The following is a 23,971-nucleotide window of genomic DNA, read 5'->3' as shown; positions in this document are numbered from 1 at the left end:
AAGAAGCTGTTCTCGATCCAGAAGGCCAACAAAATCCAAAGAATGAACCACCAGATGTCCATATCTCCAACCCAATCTATCACACCTGTCACACAATGTGCTCCCTCTTCAGCCCAAGAAAGGACGTCGTCGGACTCTCTACCTCCAAGAGAAAAAAAATCTGCTCCTTAGAGAACACCGCCAAATTGTCTCCTTGTTGGCACCCCCTCTAGACACCCTAGAGGCCCACAATGTCTACATCAGTCCTGGTACTCAAGCCTCCAACTCTGAGCTTGTTGATTACCAATCTCCAAATACAAGGTTTCCGGATCTCCATGTATCCCTCGGTCCAAGAATGCCTCTCTGTCTTGCTAACACTCCAAGTGGAAGAAATATACCTCCAACACTGTAGCTGACAATCCTGCTGGCACCTGACCTTTAAAACCTGTATCCATAACTCGCCGTCGTGTGATGGGACTACTACTCACACACCCCTATGAGTCACCCAATCACATGGCAACACCCAGCTCTTTGGTGTTTTAACTATGGCACTGAGCTCAAGAAAGCTCTCCTGCCAAAACTTGACACCCCCAACCAACTAGTCACGTGTCCATGTGGAACCAACCATCCACAACTCATCATCCCAAAGCACAATCTGATGTCAATCATCTGCTCCAAACTGCTGCTCCACATGCCATGCATCCTGTACCCATCCTGCAACTGAGCAAGTACTCGTGAACCTCGACAACAGCTTTCGTCACCAAGTGACCTAGCCTGCCTTTGCATGAATGTCGATATCACCCTGTACACCAAGCTCCCAAATCAATGCTTATCCTAGGGATGAAGACTCCTGTACCTGTATCCTGTAATCCAAAAGGCCATTTGCCTAGGGAATAGGAGTGGCTCACTGCCAAGTAACCACATCCCCCTCTCAAGGTGAACATCTTGAGAACCTAAAGGAAACAGCTGTACACCAGCAAAACTATGCTGAACTAGCACAAACTCATAGAACCCCTCTGTCAAGAAAGGACTAACTGTCTTCCACACACACCTCGAGGATGAGAATCCAAGTGTGCACCCATGAGTCTGAAAACTCTGACAAATCAAAGATTGGCCGAGCAAGGGCTCAAGGCCATGTGGGAAGGCACCATTCCTGAAAAAAGAACACCTTCCTCCACTGCCTCCAAGAACGCAGATGAGATAATGCAAAAAACGCTGCTGTAAACAGCCGGCAGTTCGTGTACCAAGAAGAAGAGAGGGAAGAGGAAAACACAGCAACGTCAGCACCTCCTCTGGCTGCCCCAGATCTGCAGAAAACACATCCATAGGTGTCTCCCCTGCTTGCTACCCCAGATCTGCAGAAAACGCAGCCTAGGTGTCTCCCCTGCTTGCTGCCCCATATCTGCAGAAAACGCAGCCAGGCTGTCTGCCCTGCTTGCTGCCCCATATCTGCAGAAAATGCAGCCAGGCTGTCTGCCCTGCTTGCTGCCCCATATCTACAGAAAACGCAGCCATGCTGGCTGCCCTTCACCTGCTCACAAGGGCAGAAAACGCAGCCATGAGAGTACCTATTCTGGAGAAAAACGCTCCTTCCTCCTCTGCCACCAGCAGCATCAAAAAAACGCTGAAATCCTTCTCTCTAAAAAACACCAGAACACCTTCTGTAGATACAGGTATAGCAACCACACATGTGGCGGGTCTGGATAGAGGCCTGGACAGGTCTTGCGGTACAGGGGTGTACGAGCATAGTATACACAGCTGTACGTATGTACAGACTGGTGTGCAGCAAAAGCAGCGTCAGACATGCACAACCACCTCTGAATAGTCTGTACAGTGTATGGATAGCAGTGCGCAAGAGGGAAAAGCAGCCGGCAGTAGTCTAAAAATAGCGTATCTCAGTTTTTAAAAGAAAAAACAGAATGTTTTTTGTTAAAAAAAAACTGAGCGTTGGTTTCTCACAAGAAAAAAGCATGATGTTAAAAAAAGAAGAAGCATGGCATGACTTTTTGAACAAAGCTGGACATTGTTTTTAGAAAAGCATGGGACTGTTTTTTTTTAAATATCAAGGGGACTCGTATATTTACAAAAAAAAAAAGAAGCGGGCAGTTTTTTTTTAATGAAAAAAAAAACACATACCTTCCTGAAGCCGATGGCACGCGTGGGGGTCCCTTACCTGATCGCATGGGCTACGAGCGTGGGAAGGGCTGTCGATGGCACTTGTGAAGGGGTGTTGGAGTCCACCAGGGTTGTCAGCGGTTGTAGGGATTGTCGGGGCTCGATGGGGCTTGTGAAAAACACATGGGGATTGTACCTTGCTGATGGGCATCCCTTTGGGGTGAGGAAGCCCAAGCTTTTGGGGCTGTTTCCCATGCAGCCACGCATGATGTGTGTGCACGCACTCATGCATATGCAGGGCAGTCTAGCAGAGCTGCACATGCCACAGCCCTCCGTGTTACCCAAGGTCTACCACACGCAGCCAAAGGTTGTGGACAGCCACATGTAGGTTGTCCGGATAGAGGCGTACGATCGTCAGTGGGCTGCCCTACAGCAGCAAGTGATGGCGACATGTTTTTCTACGATCTCTCTTCTGATTCTTTTCTCTCCAAGATGTCTAGGTTGTGTACGGGACCCTGTTGTGTACTTTCGGGACTCGCTGCAGGTGCTTTGTTATATCCCAGTTTTGGACCAGCGTGTTATGAGGTATGTGTTTGTTTTTCACATGCAAGGGACATGCAAGATAGGGCTTAACAAAAAAAGCACAATGTTGTACCATGTTATGCAAGTACACATGTTTGTTCTGGTGGGAGTTTTTACTCCAAGAACTTTACGGACACATACACACAAGAGTTAGTCATGGACTTGTACCATGCAAGACATAGACCTAATACCCTACAGATATTGGAATGACCATTGTTTTCATTGTTGGGCTTTGATAGGCAAGACTTATCTACATATGTAGGATTGAGGAATAGTTGACTACACATTGCCAATGTGGCTACACGGATATTTGATTGAGGGCATCTAGATTAAGTTTACATGTTGGGATTCATTGTCAGATTGCATGACAAGACGGTTATGCGACAGTACCCAATATGCACCTTTTTAGCCTTTCAGTCCTTAAGGTTTTGATCTCTAGTTTTATATCCATAGCAGGAGTGTGTACACCATTAAACAATCCACAAAGCTGAAAATAAAAGTTGCACAACTGACACCACATAGAGGCCGGAATGGGCCGACCTTCCCCTTGGAGTATTTCATTATCCAAGGAGAAATCTAACATGTACAAGCTTTGAGGGCCTTACTCTCCCCATAGGAGATGCCGGATTATCCATATACAATCATCAACCTGTCCTTCATCCAATATGGCTATCCAACATGTCCTTCCATAGGCGCACAAACATGTATAACAGCCCACATGGCTCTTCCATACGTGCACAAACCTGTATGACAGCCCATATGGCTCTTCCACGAGCCATAGTAGCAGGGGAACGTCGTTTCCACCCCTTGGGGACGGTGGAACGCATTCCCCCAAGGCTAAGATGCCTAAACCGGGTGGAACGTGCATGGGGGAAGGATTTGGCATGGGAACGGCCAGGGGAACGTGGGAGAACGTGGGGGAACGGTTACATGGAACGTTTGGCTGCGGTTCCCCCTTTGGGGAACGTTTTTTATGTTTGGCCAAGAGAAAAAAAAAGAGAAAAAGTGTACCTGTTGTTGCGAGCCGCCTGTGGATATCCTTGAAAGTCGTACCCTATTGTCGCATGCCCGCATACTTCCTAGGCCCGTGCGGCATGCATACTTGACAGCTCTGAGTCACGAGTGGGCTCCTCTCTCGAGTCTCTTTAGACTTCGACTCCTACTTTCCAAGGCAAGGTAGCAAGGCTACTTACTTTTCCCTCTCTCTCTCTCTCTCGCTTCCCCTTACCGTTCCCCCTCGTTCTCGTTCCCTTGATGGGGCTTTCGTTCTGTTCCCGTTCCCGTTCCCGTTCCCGTTCTGTTGTTGCTGGTTTTACGCGATATACAAGCTGTTACACTAGTTTATGCGCTCATGGATGAGCGACATGCAGGCTGTTATACAGGTTTATGAGCTCATGAATGAGCCACATGGACTGGTTTACAGGTTTATGAGCTCATGGATGGGCCACATGGGCTAGTTTACAGGTTTATGTGCTCGTGGAAGAGCCATATGGGTTGTCATACAGGTTTGTGCACGTATGGAAGAGCCATGTGGGCTGTTATACATGTTTGTGCGCCTATGGAAGGACATGTTGGATAGTCTTATTGGATGAAGGACAGATTGATGATTGTATATGGATAATCCGGCATCTCCCATGGGGAGAGTAAGGCTCTCAAAGCTTATACATGTTATATTTCTCCTTGGATAATGAAATACTCCAAGGGGGAGGTCGGCCCATTTCGGTCTTTATGTGGTGTGAGTTGTGCAACTTTTATTTTCAGCTTTGTGGATTGTTTAATGGCTGTGATTAAATGTCGAAATGTTTAATTGTGCTCATGGTCAAAGCGATGCACACCCACTCCCATGCTTCCCGAGCGAGTTACAGAGTGTGACTTAGTCAAAAAGTAAGTCCCATGGGCTATAAAAATGTACTCTCTCCTTGTACTTTTATATCATAACAATCACAACAATATAGTATTTGAGTTTTGTGCAATCATTATCTTCTTTCACTCAACCATGGTTGCTCCACTATTTTAGCCACCCTTGCTGAACCCATAGTTGTTTCTCGTGCCGGTACGAACCCATTCGTACCGTACGGTTCGTACGGTACGATATCGTATGGTATGAGTTTTTTTTTTCTCCCAATTTTTTTTGGAAAAAAAAATCCAAATGCTAAAAAAAAATATAGAAACCCTACTTAATGAAGATCCCAAATGCTCGCAATACTTCGCAACTTTCGTGTCCACGCAGTATTCCATATGGGGTTGTTGAGAGACCTAAAAAATCTGGCAAGGTAGATTGGTAGTGTACACTTGATTGGTAGGATGAGAGAATCTTGCTACATCACTTGCAGATCCCTGGTATAGGTAGGCTAGACAGTTAGATTCTCAAGTTATGTACGAGGGAGAAGATTTGGACATGGCCATTTTGATCGAGAGAGGAGTCCCTAAACCTATCACCCTAGATGCACTGCTCGTATTTGTGCAAGGACGGTCCCTTAGTCATAAACGCTACACTGGGAGACCTTTGTTATTGCATTACCTATCCAGGTTCTTTTTTGGAGACAATCGGGAGATCCAACTGGGAGAGACACATATCCATGTTCTGGTTCCTCAAGCACTGTAGAATCCTGCCCTCCCAACCTTCCCTCACATTCAAGCTTGAAGCTCCATAGGTTGTAAGTGTAAAAAAAAACCGTATTTTATCGTACGGTATCCGAAAATTTCATATTGTACCGAAAATTCCTGTACGGTATCGTATTTTCGTACCGTGACAACTATGGCTGAACCCTATTTGTAAATAGTTGTCATATAACGTTTTCCTCTCAATCCCAAATGCCAGTGCTGATTGCTCCATGAGCTGTTTTGCAGCTGTATCAGCTTTTCTATATAGCAGCCGTTCAGGGATTTTTATGAGCAGTGTGCTCTCTCCCCATAAATAGTTGTGTATTCAACATTGTAGAGATGCATGCTTTTATGTATTTGCTCTTCTTGTATGAGGAATGTCATGAAGTATTTGACTGCGTCTATGGTAAAAAACAGGCTGTTCGAGATGATTTAGGCACACTACGAATTCAGAAGCCACACAAAGGGCCTTTTTATGTGTCCCCCAAGAGCATCGATGAACTAATAGGCAATCTTGGGAAGTGGTCTAGGTTCGTATTCTTGTCCATATGAATGTGCCCCCCCACTCCCCCCCACTCCCCCCCACTCCCCCTCTCCAAAAAAAAAAAGTAGCTCCCCCTCCATGTTTTTTCTTTTAAGGAGGATAGCAAACGTCCTAGTGTCGTTACTAGTTCACTTCATCAGGTGGTACAAGTATATGTCGTTGGGCTTTACAGTCTTTGGAATCTACCTCATGACATCACATGCAATCAAGTACTTTCTTGAAAGGCGGAGGAGAGCGGCTCTGAATAGGAGGTAACAATCAATTTGCAAAAAGCCAAGAGTCCTGTACATGCTTTCTGAGCTTGTTGTACATGATTTGTCTTAGTTCTCTATTCTATGTACAATTGTAGGGTCATGGAAGCTGCAGCACAGAGGCGAGAACGGCAGCAACAAGAAGGTAAGAGAAAAGGATGGGCTATTATGCTCATGTCTCTGTATGCTTACAAAACTACTGACTGGCTAGACCTGGATCTCACTTGGCTTTGGAGTATGTTGCAGGGGATTCAGCTACACCAGCTGGCTACGTTGAGGATGATATCTTTGTGCCAAAGAGGGATGCTGTGGTGCCTGACATCTGTGTCATTTGCCTAGAGCAAGAGTATAATGCTGTTTTTGTTCCGTAAGCCTCTCCAAACTTTCTCAGTATTCTGTTCAATGTTGATACATAGAAAATTTCAACTGTGTCCTTTAATGTGGAATGCATGTTGTAATGCTGTTACAAAGAGAACTGTGTCCTTTAATATGGAATGCATGTTGTAATGCCGTTGCAAACAGAACTCAAGTATTCAAGATGCTTAGGTTTAGTGTTGCACACCAAGATTACTAGAGCATATTTGATGGCATCACGGGGAAACAGTTTCAAAGACACAAGATAACACATTATTGAAAGTTAGAGACTGACCCATTTGTTAGAAAACCTTAGCCGCCTTTAAGGAGGTGGCTTAGACCACACACTTTTTCCTTTGAGTGGTCAAGGACTCACTTGACTTTTAGGTCCATCTTAAGAGAGAACTATCCGTGGGAGTGGTGAAGGGGCCCTTGGTGTTTAACAGCTACCCTATGGGGTCACAACATGTACCAAAATAAGTTGCTTCAATGAGACTCAAAATAAAGAGACGAGGGGACAAATCCAAGCATCATTAGCCATGACATGGTATGATGCCTAACCTTGTTGATTTGGCATGCTAATGTGGCATGATGACTAAATATGTTTACATGGCATGCTGTAGTGTCATGCTTACTGGACATATTGACATGAAGCTCTTGACAAGCTCAACCCGATGACAACTTACATGATAAGTTCATGACATTGTTTGGGGTAATCTCGTGACATCAAGCTAGGCCGATGGCTTAAGTTGGAACCTTGTCTGCCTTCCACCTAAGTTGCACAAGCCTTGCTTTAATAGAACGGCTTAGGTTATGTATATGTGTTCGTGCATGAGAAAGAAGATTGTAGAGTCTATGGAAGACCCAAAAGGGACTATAAGACCAAAAGGTAGTACATATGATCTGTATAAATTGGATGTTATAGAACATGGAGAACAAATCCTATCCATCTACCGTCAATCGTTTCTATTCGGATAGACTCTTGTGGTGTGATTTCCGATACTCGGAATGGTCCCAGGCCTCGGTATTTAAGTTTTTTTTCCTGGCGTTTCCCACACCATACATGAGGACAAGGTCCCCCATTTTTAGTTCTTTTTGCTTAAGGTTTTTATCAAACCAGTGTCTCCTGCGTAACTTTTCGACCATGAGCCCATGTGATGCTATCAACCGGGTCTCATCCAGTTTTTCCAAGTCAATTAGCCTTTCAGCTAATGCATTTTCAGTTAGACGTTCCTATACAACAATCCTTAAGCGTGGGACTAGGTATTCCATGGGCATAACCGCTTCAACATCATAAGCTAGACGAAAAGGAGTATTACATATTACTTGGACCCTGTATATACAATGAAACAAACCGATACTATCATCTGGGCTCGGGGTGTACTCTTTGTGAGATTGGGCCTGTCTGCCTTTCACTTAAGTTGCATGAGCCTTGCTTGAAACGAACGGGTTAGTTCATGTGAATCTCTAAATGTCTACTAAAGACCCAAAGGGTCTATGAGAAACAAAAGGTAGTACATGTGATTCATGAGTAGACTGAATGTCAACAAAGCATGAAGTAAAAAAACTCTATGTGAGAGTCGATCTGATGGCATATCTCTGATCCTCTGTATGAAGCCGATCGTCTGGAAGAGGGCCTCTACTAGCATAGGAGGTGCAGCAAACTCCGTCCGGACAATGTCTTGTGGGACAGAGGGTTTGCTGCGGATCATCCGTGAGAGCATGAGAATCTGAGGCCTCTCTATCTGAGACCATGTGGAGGTGGCGAGCCTTGGTGCCCATACTGCTGCAGCATACATCAAAGCAGGGGTGACTAGTGTGTCAAACAACCACCCCTTCGTGCGGGGCTCCTGGAAGTGTGCCTGGTGACACTGTCTCTCTAGCATGGCCAGAGCTGCATACCCTCGTGTGAGTCTATCCTTGGCTTCCTGTGCCATAGTAAATCTTCCTGGCGGAGTCGTAAATGTAATCCTCAGGTACACATATGAGTCTACCACCTCTACCTGTCCTCTTGCTAGTGTGAAGATGGCCTGTCGTCGAACCGGCCCTGAGGTGTGGAAAATCATGGCCTTGGTTTTCCCAAGGTTCGCTGTAAGCCCCCTCTATGTGCAGAAGTCATAGAGTGCATGGAGATGGTGCTGTAGTCCCATCTGCGACTCAGAGAGACCAGAATAATATCATCTGCATATAGCATAATGTGGACTGTGGTACCTGAGATGTCTACCCCGTTCCCACCACCGTGACCAATGAAGTCAGCCACCTCGATGTATAGCCCAAATAGTGTAGGATAGAGTGGGCATCCTTGCTTCACACCTATGGTGCTAGCAATAAACATCAGATAGCCCCCCGGGGCATCGTATGCGCCTGAAGACCTGCTCATATAAAGCATAGATGCCCCAAACCATCTCTGATGGGATCCCCAATGACTGTAGGCGCTGGAAGAGTCTCTCTCTTGGCACTGTGTCAAATGCTTTGCGGAAATCCACAAAGCAGCAGTATAATCTCTTCTCCTGCGCCCTAGCTTGGTTAATTAGACATCTCAGAGTGAATATATGGTCAATAGTGGAGAAAGCTCGTCGGAATCCAGCTTGCCCTGGTGCTCGCAGTCCCTCCTTCTCTACATATGAGCTCAACTTTGTCGCGAGCATTGCGCCATAAAGTTTGGCCAATGTATGACCAATCATGATAGTCCTGTAGTTGCTGGGGTCTAGCATGTCTCTCGCTTTGTGGAGAGGCACGATGGTGTGCATAGTCCACTCAGCTGGTAGGCCCTCCACTAGTGCCCTATTAAAAAGGTGAGCAACCAAGGGTCCCAGTGTGTCAGCTGCATAAATAAGATGCTCACTCTGTATACTTGTGTGGTCAGCCGATCTCCCATGCTGTAATAACTGGCGGATAGCTCTCTCTACCATCGAGGCGGTAAAGAAAGTAGAGGTGGTGGGGCGGGATTCCTGTGGCTGTGGTATGAGTGGCTGCTGATGGATATGGTAGAGGCTCTTTGCATATGTGTGCCATGTGTGTGGATCCTCAATCGGGGTACGAGGGCGAGGCTCTCCTGTGCCATGCAGTGGCTGCATCTCTGCTCATGAGTAGGTGGTATATATTCCAGTACTGTGCCTCCTCATATGCACGCCTCTTACGGCATGTGAGGATCCTCATCTGTCGGCTCGCCTGTCTCTGTGCAATGGTCCCCAGTGCTCTCTGGGCACGGAGGTGTCTATATAGCTCTCTGCACTCATCATCATACCATCGATTCTGGGGCATGGTCCCAGATCTATCTGTATGTGCAATGTGTGTATGATGGGGGAAGTTGCGGGTGGCAGCCGTATGTAGTAGAGATGACAGCTGGGTGGTGAGTGTGTCTAGAGGTGACGAGGGATCCATCTGGAATAGCCCGTCATATACATGATGCTCATATATGTCTGCCAAGTCATGGGTGAAGTAGAAGGTTATGTGATGCTTGTGTGGGCTGTGTGGGTGCTGGTGTGGAGCTCGCCAGTGACAGTAAGAGGTACATGTGATCCGCACCAATAGGACAGGGGGGGATGGTGAAAGATGTCACTGCCTGTGTGGTCTCCATGGACCCCATGATGTAGTCCACTGTGCTACCCCCCTTGATCGTGGAAAGCATGTCAGTGCTCCTGAATCCTGCCACTGTCTCATCCCGTTATAAATAATGAGATGGTGTTGCGCTCCCAGCTCAAGTAAGTGATGACCATATCTGGTGTTATCCGGCTCCATGTCCTCTGACACCCTGCAGGCTCCCGTGTCCTCCACCTCTAGTGTGTGCATCACCTCGGGGTAATCATAAATGTTGCACTGTCGGCTCCGTGTCCGTGCATTGAAGTCCCCCATAAGGAGAACTTCCCCCCAGGTTGGAGTAGTGTATGATCTCATCTGATAGGGCTGCATATGGTGACTCTCCCAATGGCCCTGTGTCCTCCTCCTCGCCTCTACTCTCATCCTCTGCTGTCATGGCATATCTCGATCCTCTAGGAGAGAAGTAGCATTGAGCAATGTATATCACCCTGTCTGCTGAGAGCTGCAGAGAGACAAGGAGTCAGAAGATACAATATTGGGTCTAGAATACCCTCTCTAGGGCCCCCACCACGAATGCTGTATTTGCTTTATTAGAATGATGCAAATCTGTAAAAGTATTCTGGTTCTTGACCTTTCATCTTCACCTTGGCTATAGACTTTCCCTTGACTGTCCTCGCCCTTGGAATTCAGCAACCCCTTTGTGAATGCTAAGGTAACAAATGAATTTCATGCCTATGCTATTTATAGTGCCTCTAGTCTTGGTCTGTTTGCTCTTACAGGGGTCGGCCTGCAGAAAACTCTCTACGACCTGCAATTAAATGCCCTTTTCAGGCGCCTTTTCACACGTGTGATCTGGCTGCCTTTCTGTTGTTGTCCAGGCTGCTGCCTAGGACTCTGCGCTGGCCTGCCCATTCTGTCCAGCCTGCTTGGATGCTGGCCGATAGGCTGGCTGGCCAAGGTGGGCTGGCCGACTTGGCCCATAGCCCCTCTAGGCCTGGCTGCCTGGCTGCCCAGGCCCTCCAGGTCTGGCCGACAGCATGCCCTAGCCAAAGGTGGCTATTGGGCTTGGCCATGGGCCTCTTAGCCCCCCTAGGGTAAGGCTTACCGTGTCTCCTAGTCTAGGGATGCCAATCCCTTTCTGGGGTAGCCCTTTCTCCTACATACCTGCAGCCGCAAAGACGCCTGGTCTGTGGCTAGACCAAGACCATTTATGGGACTTGTATACTTGATCTTGGAAGCTTAAAGTGGAACCCTGGTCCTGGAATGGGGCTCACATGATGGGACTAGTTTCCACTCCATGTCTAGCACCTGCTGTACATATGTCCACGTGGCATCCAAGTGCGAGATGCATGTGACAGAGCCTCTCCTTGACATAATGGTAATGGATCTCAATATGCTTTGTGCGAGCATGAAATACGAGATTTGAGCAATGGCCAAAGCACTCTGACTGTCAGTGTAGATGGTGGTAGAAGACGGCTGTCTAATACCAAGATCAGCCAATATAGATGTCGTAGCCAAATACATTCCACAATAGTTGTAAAGACTGTCATGTATTCAGCTTCACAGCTAGAAGTGGCCATTGTAGGCTGCTTCTTGTTGAGCCATGAAATGCTTGAACCACCAAGAAGAAAACAGTTTCCAATGGTAGACACTTGCGTGGCATAGCATCCTACCTAGTAAAAGCAATCAAGCACAATGTAGAAGAGCTGCCATAAAACAATGCAAAGTCAATGGTGTCTTTAAGGTAGCGAAAGACACGCTTACGTGCTTGCCAGTGATGAGTGCCAAGGCTAATCAGCTCAACTGTGAAGTAGCAAACTGAATGTCCAGATGGGTAGTGCATAGATAAATAAGGCATCCCACAACCTACTGATAAGTGGCAGCATCAAATCTCTCACCAACATCCTCAAGTGAAAGTTTAAACGTTGTTCCATAGGAGTAGAAACATGTTTACAATCTATCATTTGGAAATGCTCAAGAAGTTGCTCAATGTATCTCCGCTGAGATAGCTGGACACCCCCCTTAATAGATATAAAGTGAATGCCCAAATAGTAATGCACCATGTCTGTGACATTAAAAGCACGTTGCAATTCAGCTTTGAAAGCTGAAAGTTTGTCCCTATCAAGACCAGCAATGAGCATGCCATCCACATAAAGAATAAGGATCAACAAATTGTCCCCATCTTTGCGAACACAAAGAGTACTCTCAGTTGGACTTTTCGGAACCCATTAGCAATCAAGTACGCATAAATTTTCTGGTAACAAGCACGAGGAGCCTGTTTAAGGCTAAAGTGCTTTATGTAATTTGCATACTTTCTTTTCTACCCCTTTCTAAACAAAGCTAGGAGGTTGAGATACATACACTTCCTCTAGCAAATCGCCAACCCTTGTGTGCAGCCAAAGCAACAACAGTACGAATGGTAGTCATGCGCGAAGTAGGAGCAAAAGTCTCCTCATAGTCAATGCCCTCATGCTAAGCATAATCTTTTGCGACCAAACGAGCCTTATGACGATCAATAGAACCATTAGGCCTACGTTTAAGCTTATACACGCACTTAGTGCCAATAGCATGCTTGCTAGTAGGTAAGTCACGTAACTCCCAAGTGCTGTTCTTTTCAATGGAGTCCAACTCCGAGCGCATGGCTACAACCCAATGCTCATGTCAACATAAGATATAGGTTCCTCATTACATCCGGTGGCAACAAGAGGAGTGTCAACAAAATGTGAAGATGCATGACGAGATGCAGCACACGTATGACCAAGCATAAGAGTAGGCTGTTTGCTATCACACAAAGTGCCAATCAGCCAATGAGGTACATTTCTAGTCTCACGAATAACTGCATGTTCATTGTCCAATGCATCACCCAGGGTCTCCTGATGAACATGTGGCACATGAGGACTAATTTGAGTAGTGTTAGGTGGCTGAATTGCAGGAATTTCAGCACCATGTGATAGCTGTAAACAAGCCAAAGAGGGCTCTACATCATCAAGATGTGACCCAAATAAAGGCAGCAATGTATCAAAAACATCTTCTGATCCAATTGATGACTGTTTTTGACATGAAAGCAATGGCTGAGATGCAAACTCATCAAAGATAACATAACGAGACACAATGATTTTGCATGTAGTAGGTACATAAAGTTGTTATTCTTTGCTGTCACTGTTGTAGCTTGTAAAGATACATTTAATGGCCTTTGCATCAAGTTTTTGTCTTTGTTGTGCTGGTACATGCACATAACCCAGACAACCAAAAAGTCGCATATGAGTAATCATTGGGATTTTGCCATGCCAAGCCTCATAAGGAGGCTACTTGTGATTAGTACCTTGTAGATCGTTGCTCAAGTAGAGCTTGGTGGTTTGTAGGGACATCCTTTTTCCTAAGAAGGCTACTTGTGATTAGTGGTTCTTAAATTTGAGGAGGGTCTGTTTCCTCGTCAACTCTTTCCTCACTCACCATGCATTGGTGAATGTGGGGAAGGGCTTCTGAAATTAAGAATGAGTACATATGATCCATGAAAAAATGGATGCCAAAAACATGAAAAAAAATCTACCAAAAAAAGCAGGCCCACGTACTACGTGTGCCCATAGATACATGGAGGGAGAAAGAAAGAAAAATATAAGGACGTCTACAAAAGACCCGAAGGGCATTTGAGACCATGAAAAGAACAATGATACCATGAGTATACAATGCCATAGAAAATGTCACCACTTGGCCACCCAATTGGTCCACCCGTGCTTTCTCATCATGTATGTACATTGGATTGGTGTCCATGGCAGTTGTATATGTCGGGGATTGATGCCACTCATGTGATACTGTGGACTTGGTTGGGACTTGTGCCTATGTGTACATGTCCGGAAATGCCTGGTGGATTGGTGTTCCATTGGGTTTGGTACCTCGTGTACTTGCCTGGAGCACGTCTATTTTGGTGTAGTCTCATGAACGGGGATTGTCCATACCAATGTTGCATTGCATAGCATCTTTATGTGCTTGCAATTGAAATTGCATGCTGTTTTTATGTGCTTGTTTGCAATTGCATGCTGTTTTTATGTGCTTGTTTGCAATTGAAATTGCATGCTGTTTTTATGCTTGCTTGACCAATGTGTAGTTCCGGGTAAGGGGACGTCCACCCGCGAACCGTGCGTGTGAAACTGTCTGTTGACATGGTTATGTGGCATGTGACAGGTGGTAAGTATTGGTCATAAACCTAGCCTTAGGAGTTAACACTAATTACATCATGTCCATGGAGAGAGAGAGAGAGAGAGAGAGAGAGAGACAGACAGCGTGTGTTTGCAGGTGTGGACACATGTGCTCTTGTACATCCTGTTCAACTCAACTTTCTAATTGTCCTCTTTGTCGACGGCGAATTGAACAAGTTGTTAGAACATACCGACATTAGTAGCTGTCCTAAACGGTTTCAATTCTGTGAATGCACAATCTGAGATATAGCTTAAATTAAAGATCGTTACAAGTGTAAACTTCTTGCAGCATCTAGTCTTGCTATGAAGTGCCGATAAGCTGCCATATGATGTATCGATTTCCCCTTTGAAGATTTGCTTCGTATCCCCCTGCCAATATCAGTTTGTAAAGGAGGTGGAGTCTGTTTAGTTCATGTACATTCAATGACTATTGTGACTATTGAGGACTGACTGTGTTGAGCTTTTATATTGCAAGGCATATGTAGCAAGGTTTGTTGAAGTTGTCACCATTGCTTCATGTGTGTAGGTGTTTTAGTTTTTAGGCATGTATTGAATGTGGTCAAATGAGTGTATAGTGTTGTCTTGCTTTGTTTTTTCCTTTCATAGGAACTCTCTCGTGCTATAAGATTGATCAAAAGGAGCATACAAGGACTTGACCTCTTCTTCATTGCTGCCCTGGTTTGCACAAGACACTGATTGTTGTCCCAATTCAAGTAAGTTCCATTGTGGGAATCATTATGTAAATGGGAAGCATGCTCACATTTAATATCGGAAAGCAAGAGAGTTTGATGCTCTGCATGTTTTCAAGCTTTAGAAAAATAGTTGCCTGTGGTCTAAAGGTGGTCTTTATACATGCTATCTTTGTGATGATGGAATCATATGCTGGTTTACTGGAGCCTTGTGAGTTGAGATTTTATTCATGACGAGAGGTATTTGCTATTCTATATTGTGAAGGGTCTTTGATTACCTATATCGAAAATTATGAGCAGGTTCAAATGTTAGCTTGTCTTGTGGGTACGCATAGACCTGAAAAGTCTTGAAAATTACTCCAAACCCTTCCTCCACTTCTTTGTAGTCTGATCCCCGATCCCCCCACCCCCCCCCCCCCCCCCCCCCCCCCCCCCCCCCAAAACAACTTGTATTTAGTCTTGTTTGTGCTAAGTCTCGAGTCTAGCCTTGTTTCCCGAGTTGCATGTCACATAAACCACTTGCGTACTTACCAAGAGTAAGAAGTTAAACCTTGCACAAGGAACATAAAAGATCTTAAACCTTGGTCGAAGTCGTAACCTCAACCTCCTCTTAATCCATTTGCTGAAACAGAGGTCACCACTAAGGAGACTCCTACTCCCTAGACATGGCAATGCTTTGCAAGGTGTAGGGAGCTATCTTTTAAGCATAGGTCGATGCCACCCTTGAGAATCACTAGAAGGTTACTGTAAGGTCACGTATCCATCAAGAGAATGCCTTGAGGTCCTTCAGTTACCAAGATTAGCTTCCTATCTTGACAAAGTCGGCCTTAAAGCCTTTCGCACAACCTTTCGAACACAACACCTTGGGGCTTGGAGCTTCCTCTTCTCACCTTCTACTTCATAATGTCGTATCCTGCTTTATAAAGTCCTATTCCAATAATGATAACACATGATGGGTAAAGATAGATGGATCATAAAAAAGGATCACTCTCAATGAGGATCTCATTTGCAAAGGACCCTCCACCTTCCAACCATCCCACAAGCTCCACAATGGAAAAGGTGCGATGAATGAAGTTGGGTATTGAGGAACCAAAGATGGCCTGACCTCCAATGGTGAAACATGGAGGATATTCTTGTTCTAGATTTGGTACCCCCGACAAGGGTACTAACTTTCCTCACTCATGAAAAGGTTAAGAGTCTAGCACAACCGAGTAGTGCCGCTCATAATTCTATCCAAAGCTAAATATAGGCAAATTCATCAAGTTAGGCTGAGACATTTACAAGTGAACTCCAAGGCTTCTGCAAGAATCTGAGGCAAGTTCAAGTGTGTCCACATGCTCACAAAAGTAATGTCATGCAATCGGTAAAAAGCTGTTGCCTCCACACATAGTGACTCAACTTGACATATCACAACCGTCCTGAGAAGCCTAACCTCTTTGACAAACTAGAGCTCAATCTCCCAAGTGACAAAAGTTAGAGCGGACTTGGAATCCCTCAAAAACCACATCCAAGGTACCCATGGAGGATTGCATGACGGTCCATGAGCACATTGGCCAAGAACATCCACATCGATTTGACTCATGAATCAACAATCCCATTTTTGAAACCCACTCAAGAAGAAGACCCTCTCAACTCAGCTAGTGATATGTTGCTACACAAAATCTTAACACAATAAGAAGCACCCGGGGGAGAGGTACATGAAGCCCCAGTCGGACACGATGCAAGTTGCCCACCAAGAAATTCAACAAATAACATATGAGCAAGCTTCCCCACCATCATGCACACCTTTGCCGAACACTCAAGGAGGCTGTTGTTTGGCCCCTCTCTAACCGTGTCATTCCATAGGACGCAAGCACCAATGATCTCATAGCTCACCCGCGCACCTCTAAAAACCAACACTCACTTGTTCGAGCCTCTGCTTCGAACAAGCCTCTGCTTCTGCAGGCTTCATTTAGAAGGTGTGCTCCCTCTCCTGCATGAGTAAGGATGCTTGGGTCACATTTGTCAAATATTGGGCCAACTTCCTTACCCTGTCCAGATAAATTTCACAAGGGAAAATAGGAGGATGGGGAAAACCAAGAGAGTCTCTTAGATTACTTCCTAGGTCACATTTGTCAAACACTGGGCCGACTGCCTTACCTAGTCCAGATGAATTTCACAAAGGAAAACAGGAGGATCGGGGAAATCAAGAGAGTCTCTTAGATTACTTAGATTACTTCCTTCCACTGACTTCCCTTCTAACTTGATTTATGTATCTTTGACTTCCCCTTTGCTCTAAAGTGTTGCTGGTTCAGTTTTTTGTACAAAACTGGTCAAAGCACGATCTATTTCTAAAGCCTCTTGAGCAGGCCTTTCCTCTTCTATTAATGAGAAAGCCTTTCCTCTTCTGTTGATGAGCAGGCCTTTCCTCTTTTTCATTAAGTTCTTCTTCTTCTTCAGTAGTTCTTCTTTAGCAAGTTTGGTGATCTATGTGGCCTGCTCTAGCTCTGCAGTCTTCTTTGTAGTTTCCCTCCGTCTATCATTGGGTGTATCCACTACTTGCTCGTGTATCTGTTTTGCATCCTTGCTGAAACACGGCGAGATATGATCCTCTTCTTTCGTTGCCCTGCAAACAAGAATTGGGTTGGGGTATTCCTTCTTGGTGGTTATGGTGGTGTCCAACCACGTTGCCTCTAGGCAGGTATTGAGGGTCGGGGACAACTTTAGTGGTGATGGTGGTGGTGTCAACCACATTGCGCTCAGGCAGTATTGAGGGTTGGGGACAACTTTGGTGGTGTACTTGTAAAAACTCCATCATGGAGAGCAGCCAGATACGGCACGACCTTTGTGTGGACCTTCTTTGAGATCTTCTTGATCTCCTATGTGAGTTGATGATAGAGAATGCTCCCCTATGTGAGTTGATGATAGAGAATGCTCCCCCAAGAAATGCTATCCCCCCCTCCCCCCCTTCGCACTAACAAGTTCCATCCTCCTACTTGTCTCTGGAAGCATAGGGAAGCTTGCGAGTTAGGGAAAAAAATCATTTCCAGTAAAAAAAAAAATTTGGATTATGAGGCATTCAGTCCGCCACCCATTGCAGGTTGGCCTAAGCGCTAGCATACATTAAAATCATTGGCTATCCACCAAGTATCCTCAACACTAGTCTTGTCATTGAGCCACTAAAGTGGCTCATTTAGGTTATCAAAAGTAGGAATAGGTAATCATATTGAAACTTAGCAAGTAGCACATAGATGAGCTCCCCTAACAAAGTGCATAATATGGGAATTTTGTTTTACCCAAAAAGTGAAATTTTAAACTAAGAGTTTACTAAAAATAGTAAAAAGCCACAAAAGTGGTTGAAATATTCAGCAACACACTCTAATTAGATGGCCAAAAAAACGTTGTTAGCTTTGATTCTATCATCATTTTAAGTGAATACATACATTATGTATATGTTGATACATTTTTCATGGGGTTTTTGGCATGTGTAAAAATTATTTGATTGGGTTTTAATAAGATATACAAACATTTAGCGCTACTTGGCAGGTTCCACCTTTATTACTATTGAAAAATAGCATTTTTTATTCATTCTTTGTGGCTCTATTTTTTTCAACTCCATATATGTGTTAAGAAGAGTTTCCTAAAAGGATTTTGTTTGAAACTCAATAAGAGAATTGAATCTTTAAAAAAACCATAAAAGTGGCTTTTTTTACAAGACTAGTATTAAGGACTGTTGGCCAACACTTTAATCTGGCCTGGAACATTTTTCACCCTGTAATGTGTCCGAAAAAGTGACTCCCTGTAATGCCCTGATGGATCTCTGCCAAGACAGCTTTTGCTACTCATGTACTGGTATACATCTTTTCAGAACTTGGTCGATACCCATTTGGCCAGCAATTGTTATGAAAGTTTTGCTTCTTAATGTGAATTGTTTCCACTGATCTTGTTATAAGGTAGGGAAAAATTTCCTTGTGTTAGAAACACCAACATCTCATCATACTAATCCAAAGGGGATGGAATTACTTCCACTGAAAAGATATCTGCATCAGGAAATGAATCATTCAGACAGTGGGACCTTTACCTGTGTTAATTCTTGACACCAACGTCTCATCATAATAATCCAAAGAGGATGGAATTACTTCCACTGAAAAGATATCTGCATAAGGAAATCAATCATTCACACCAATGGGGCTTCACTTGTGTCGATTCTTGACAAGAAATCAACCACTGAATGCTCTTTTTCGAGAGTGTGGAAAATCTGAAGAGTGAATTCCTAAAGAAGCAACATCCACCGAGTCAGCTTACCTACTATCAAGTTAGGTTAATTGATCAAGTATAGAAGGGCCTGATGATCCACATGAAAAGTGAATTCATTTTTGAACAAATAAGTGAATTCCTAAAGAAGAAAAATCCACCGGGCCAGCTTACCCATCAAGTTAGGTTAATTGATTAAGTATAGAAGGGCCTAACGATTCATATGAAAAGCGAATTCATTTTCGAACACATAATGTCTAAACTTGTTAACACAGTAGATCATCCCAAGGGATTCTCTTTTAGTAGTGAAATAATTCTTCTCTACCCAGGAAAGTAGCCGACTAGCATAATAAAAAGGCTGACTAGCCAGCTACGCGACAATAGATTTGCCCAAGAAATCTGCTAAGATACTTTGCATTACCTAGGTTACTCAGAATGACCTCTACCTTCTATGAATCCACTACTAGGCCACCTTTGGATGTATTATGTCTAAGACAAATTCAGGCATCAACTACAAAAGCACACTTGGCCAGATTCAAGCTCAATCAGGCTTTCCGGTACTTCTCCAAACATAATCTTAGATGCAAAGGTAGACTTGGCCAGTTTCAAGCTCAATCAGGCTTTTCGGCACTTCTCCAAACATAATATTAGATGCAAAGGTAGACTTGGAATCATCTAGGAAAACTCGCATGAAACTTGTTAAGTGTTCATAAAAAATCTCATCACCATCCTTTGGAAGGTTGGTGGAGCATTCTTTAACTCGCATGTCATTACATTAGAAGCAAACACTCCCCATTCAGTCACAAAAGACTTCTTTTCCTAATCCTTTGGGTTGTTAAACCTTGATTATATTCATTGAACCCATCAAGAAAAGAGTACATCTTGTGATTGGCACTGCATCTAGCAGGGAATCTGTAAAGGGTAATGGGAATGGATCCATCATTGTAACTACATTTAGCTTCCTGTAATTTATGAGACTCTTAATTTTCCATTTTCTTGGGGATAATTACCATTAGTGATAGCCAACTAGCTTTATCCCACTAGGTAAATAAACCTAACTTGTCGTAGTAGTTTGTTGATTTCGTCCTTAACCTGCTTGGCATAATTAAGATTCATACGATACTTTTGCTGAGACGGATTGGAATTGCATCTTTTTTCAGGAGATTAATATGATGCTGATAAAACTAAGGATTAATGCTTTTCATATTAGTGTAGCTCCATGCAAAAACATCCACATAAGATTTAAGCAATTCATACAACTCCTCTTTAAGGCTGTCTTTTAACTTGGTGCTTACCCCAATTATTAAATGGCTGGCCGGCCATTGTAAAAAGAGAGCTAATAATACCATATTAGGGACTTTGGGAAAATCCCATTACTTTGGGACTTTTCTTTTCAGTCTACTTTTTGGTGCATCTTGAGCATACCCATTTCAAATTTGTCAGAGAATATGGATTTAGAACTTACTCTTTAAGAGCTTTCCAATGATATGTCACACGAGGATGTTTTGACAAAATCTTAAAAGAGTTATACCGTGCCCACCTTTTTTGATCTTGTAAAATGGAATTCGGATTTTTCCAAACTTCCTAATATGGTCTTTAATGTATATAAGTGACTTATGAAATATGAAAAGGATACAATCCCATTATCACAATTGAGTCTTCTTCTTCTTCTCTCTTGCTCTTTTGCGGCTATGGTGGTGCACTTGTGTGTTGATGCATGCATGCTTGTTTGATTTTATGTGTGTGCTTGTAGGTGATGCTCCCTCTCATGCTCCTTTTCCTTCTCATTCTTCTCTTTGCTCCCTCTCTCTCTCTCACTCTTGCACACACCAAGGCATTGAGATAGGAGTTGAGAGTAATGTGCAGTAAAGAGGAAGTAAATGTGCATTAAAAGGGCATAAATGTGGTACATCTAAACTATTAAGAGAATATTTGAAGAAGGCTATCAGAAGATATGTCGTTTTGGCATAGTTAAGACACCTTCTTGTCAGTCTGTGAGTGGATATCTGTACCTTCATAGATGTACGCCTGTTCCTTCACCAGTGTGAACGATCATACCTTTATGAGTGAATGCCCGTTTCCCAACTGGTAAAGTCTTTTGCTAACACAAAACACGGCCTTACCTTTTGTAATTGAACGATCATTTTGCAATTGGGGAACGCCCATTCTTCTATGTATCCATGGTTGTATCCTACTGATGCACAACACCCGTTCCTATTTACGACCATGAACGATCATAGCTTCTATTAAGCCACACCAGTAGCAATAGCAGGTGAATGCCCATTCCTTTGTGAACGAACAACCATTTCTAAGTTCCCAAAGGGAAAAAAACACAGAGAGGAGTCTTGCCTCAAGACCAAAAAACTTTATCCTGGGAAATACGCAATCAGAAGGGCCTCATCCTAGGGATACAAGCATGGATTGTCGACCAGAGAGAACTATCACACCCCCACTAGATCCAAGACTAGAGGTGGAGCAGGGCCCATATAACCTAATTTAGACTGATCCAATGGTCATGGGAGCCATGCCAAGAGCCATGAGACGGCAGATTCATTCTAGGATCGTAGGCCATCACCAAGTCCAGGTCAAGAACCAACTCACCAAGGTCATGGGAGCCATGCCAAGAGCCATGAGACGGCAGATTCATTCTAGGATCGTAGGCCATCACCAAGTCCAGGTCAAGAACCAACTCACCAAGGTCCAGAGACCTCCTACCAAAGAGAAAGAGTTCACCTAGAACTTTCCAGCTAGCATAGGGCACCCATGTATAGCCACTACCCACTTTGCGGTGTGTATCCTGGATATAATACGGATCCTTACAAAGTGCACACCGTCCCACTCTAAGGCACGGTTCATAGATAGGATACTATCCTCAAGGTCTAGCTCCACTACGCCTATCATGCTCCAACGTGCACCAGCCTTCACTATGGCAGGATTGACACTAGAAATGTTGAGGATAGCCATGGAAACAGGGAAGGGGGTAGCTTCAAGAATTGTACCACCAATAATTGCAAAGTCGGTGCAATGACCAAGATCGGAAAGGAATAAACCGGCCCACATCTCTAAACTTATCACTAAGTTTGACGTGTCTAGAGACCCTATACCTTATCTCGAGATGTTTGACTAGATTTGTGAGGCATTTGGCCACGTGGAAGATGAGGTTAAGGTGAGTGCCTTTGTCCTCACCCTTGATGGAAAAGTAAGACAATGGTTTTGATCATTGAAAGTAGAAGACGAAGCTATCTTTAATGCCCTGAAAAAGGCTTTCAAAGTAGGATATTCAAGACGAGGAACTTGATGGAGTCCGATTGAACAATTGCATAATGTAAAACAAAAAGAGAGAGAATCCATCTAGGACTTTACCAATCGGGTGAGATATCTTCACTCATTGTAATGATAGGGAATAAGTTCTTTGATGAAAGACTGATTGGTCAATTCCTAGAGAGACTTGAAGATGTATCCATGCATAACTCCCTATATGTTTTGGGGCATACCTCCTTTGAGCAATGCTGCAGAAGCGGGAACTCGTTCCCAAAAGTTACATGAGGGAACTTTTGAAGCTTTCTTTAAAACCACAAGCATGAAATCGGAAGGAAAGGGAAAAGAATCCTCTTCAGGACAACAGGTGGAGCGACTAGTAGCTGCTTTAACGCAACAAATGACCCAACAATAGAGAGCAGGCCCCAGTTGGACAACCTCATCTTTACCCCAAAAGAGAACTAGTGTGGTGCTTGATTTGTTGAGAAAACCACAGTAGTACGGAATGGCCACAATTGAGAACCGAAATCCACTCTCTACTTCGCTTACTACAAAAGATGGGGCAATCATGAAACCTCAAACTGCTACCACCAAAGAGATGCTCAAGTGAGGCACCTCTACCACAGGTCTTACCGCTTAACCTGAGGCAATCGTTGGCCTTGCTAGCCCCATCACAACACAATGCACCTTAACTTGGCCATGAAGTGGTCCCACAAGGAATCCTTAGGGTACCCAAAGTACCCTTGCCATCCTCCAATCCTTCCACCGCCACACGACCATTACCTCGAGTGACCCCTATTCACTAGTTGACCCTGAAAGAAATCTTTGAAGAAGATGAGGAGGGAGAAGCTATTAACAACACCATATTTGAACCCCTTGAGCCAAGTAGCCCACTCCTGCAAATCCTGAGTCACTATGTGTTAGAGGTTGAGCATATGTACCCCATATACCGAGACGAGCAATCGTAACTCCATGAGGAAAAGACTTGAATAGTAAATGACCTCCTATGCAATGCTATCACTACGCTGAATCTAATCGAATAGCTGGATGTCCAGTCACAAGAAAGGGATAGCTAGTACTCCTATGAGTGCACCCATCTTACTTAACTTATGCACAGATTGTGGGATAGACCATATGTACAAGGACTGCCCACTAAGAACGAGTGCAATGGGGAAGAGAAATTAAGCTAAACCAAGTACCACTATCAACTTACTAATTATACGGGATGGCTTCATCCACATAGCGCCTCTGAATGCAGTCACACAAATGCAAAGCAGGAGAACAGCTGCAGTCCATGTTATTGTTGATCAAAGTGTCTACTTCACGAAGCAGGAAACACAAGGATCTTATCTTCTAAGGAGGTTCCTGAACAAGCATGAGAAACTAGGAAATCTTGAAAGAGAAAGGCCACAAAGGTCAGCAGGGGGAGATAGCCATGTTGTCATAAAAAGGTGTGACGAGGGGACAACTACCAACAATGTGTCATATTCCTCATTTGACAAAGAAATGATACTACCATCCACCCCTCAAAAGAAAGAGAGAAAATAGAGACCAATCATCTACCGAGAAAGTTAGCTGAATATCCAAATCCAATCGAGGGGAAGGGGAGGCTGAAGGTTGCTCAAG

General features: G+C 44.2%; 1 protein-coding gene across 3 annotated transcripts in view; it reads left to right on the top strand.

Moving 5' to 3' along the window:
* LOC147620326 (E3 ubiquitin-protein ligase SP1-like) overlaps window positions 1–14,671 on the top strand; it is a 57,439-nt gene extending 42,768 nt beyond the window's left edge. For all 3 annotated transcript variants that reach the window (XM_086772532.1, XM_086772531.1, XM_086772530.1), the window contains exons 7-11: window positions 5,698–5,810; window positions 5,965–6,075; window positions 6,174–6,220; window positions 6,322–6,442; window positions 14,263–14,671. In XM_086772532.1, the coding sequence (XP_086628658.1) occupies window positions 5,698–5,810; window positions 5,965–6,075; window positions 6,174–6,220; window positions 6,322–6,442; window positions 14,263–14,365 (495 nt within the window). In that variant the 3' untranslated portion in view covers window positions 14,366–14,671. The remainder of the gene's footprint in view (window positions 1–5,697; window positions 5,811–5,964; window positions 6,076–6,173; window positions 6,221–6,321; window positions 6,443–14,262) is intronic.
* Window positions 14,672–23,971: the final 9,300 nt, after the last annotated feature.

This window comes from Cibotium barometz, chromosome 32 (genome assembly GCF_041138505.1).
Source record: "Cibotium barometz isolate CiBa-2024 chromosome 32, ASM4113850v1, whole genome shotgun sequence".
Classification (NCBI taxonomy): domain Eukaryota; kingdom Viridiplantae; phylum Streptophyta; class Polypodiopsida; order Cyatheales; family Cibotiaceae; genus Cibotium; species Cibotium barometz.
The sequence above is the reverse complement of the archived record's forward strand: the minus strand, read 5'-3'. Positions and strand labels throughout refer to the sequence as shown.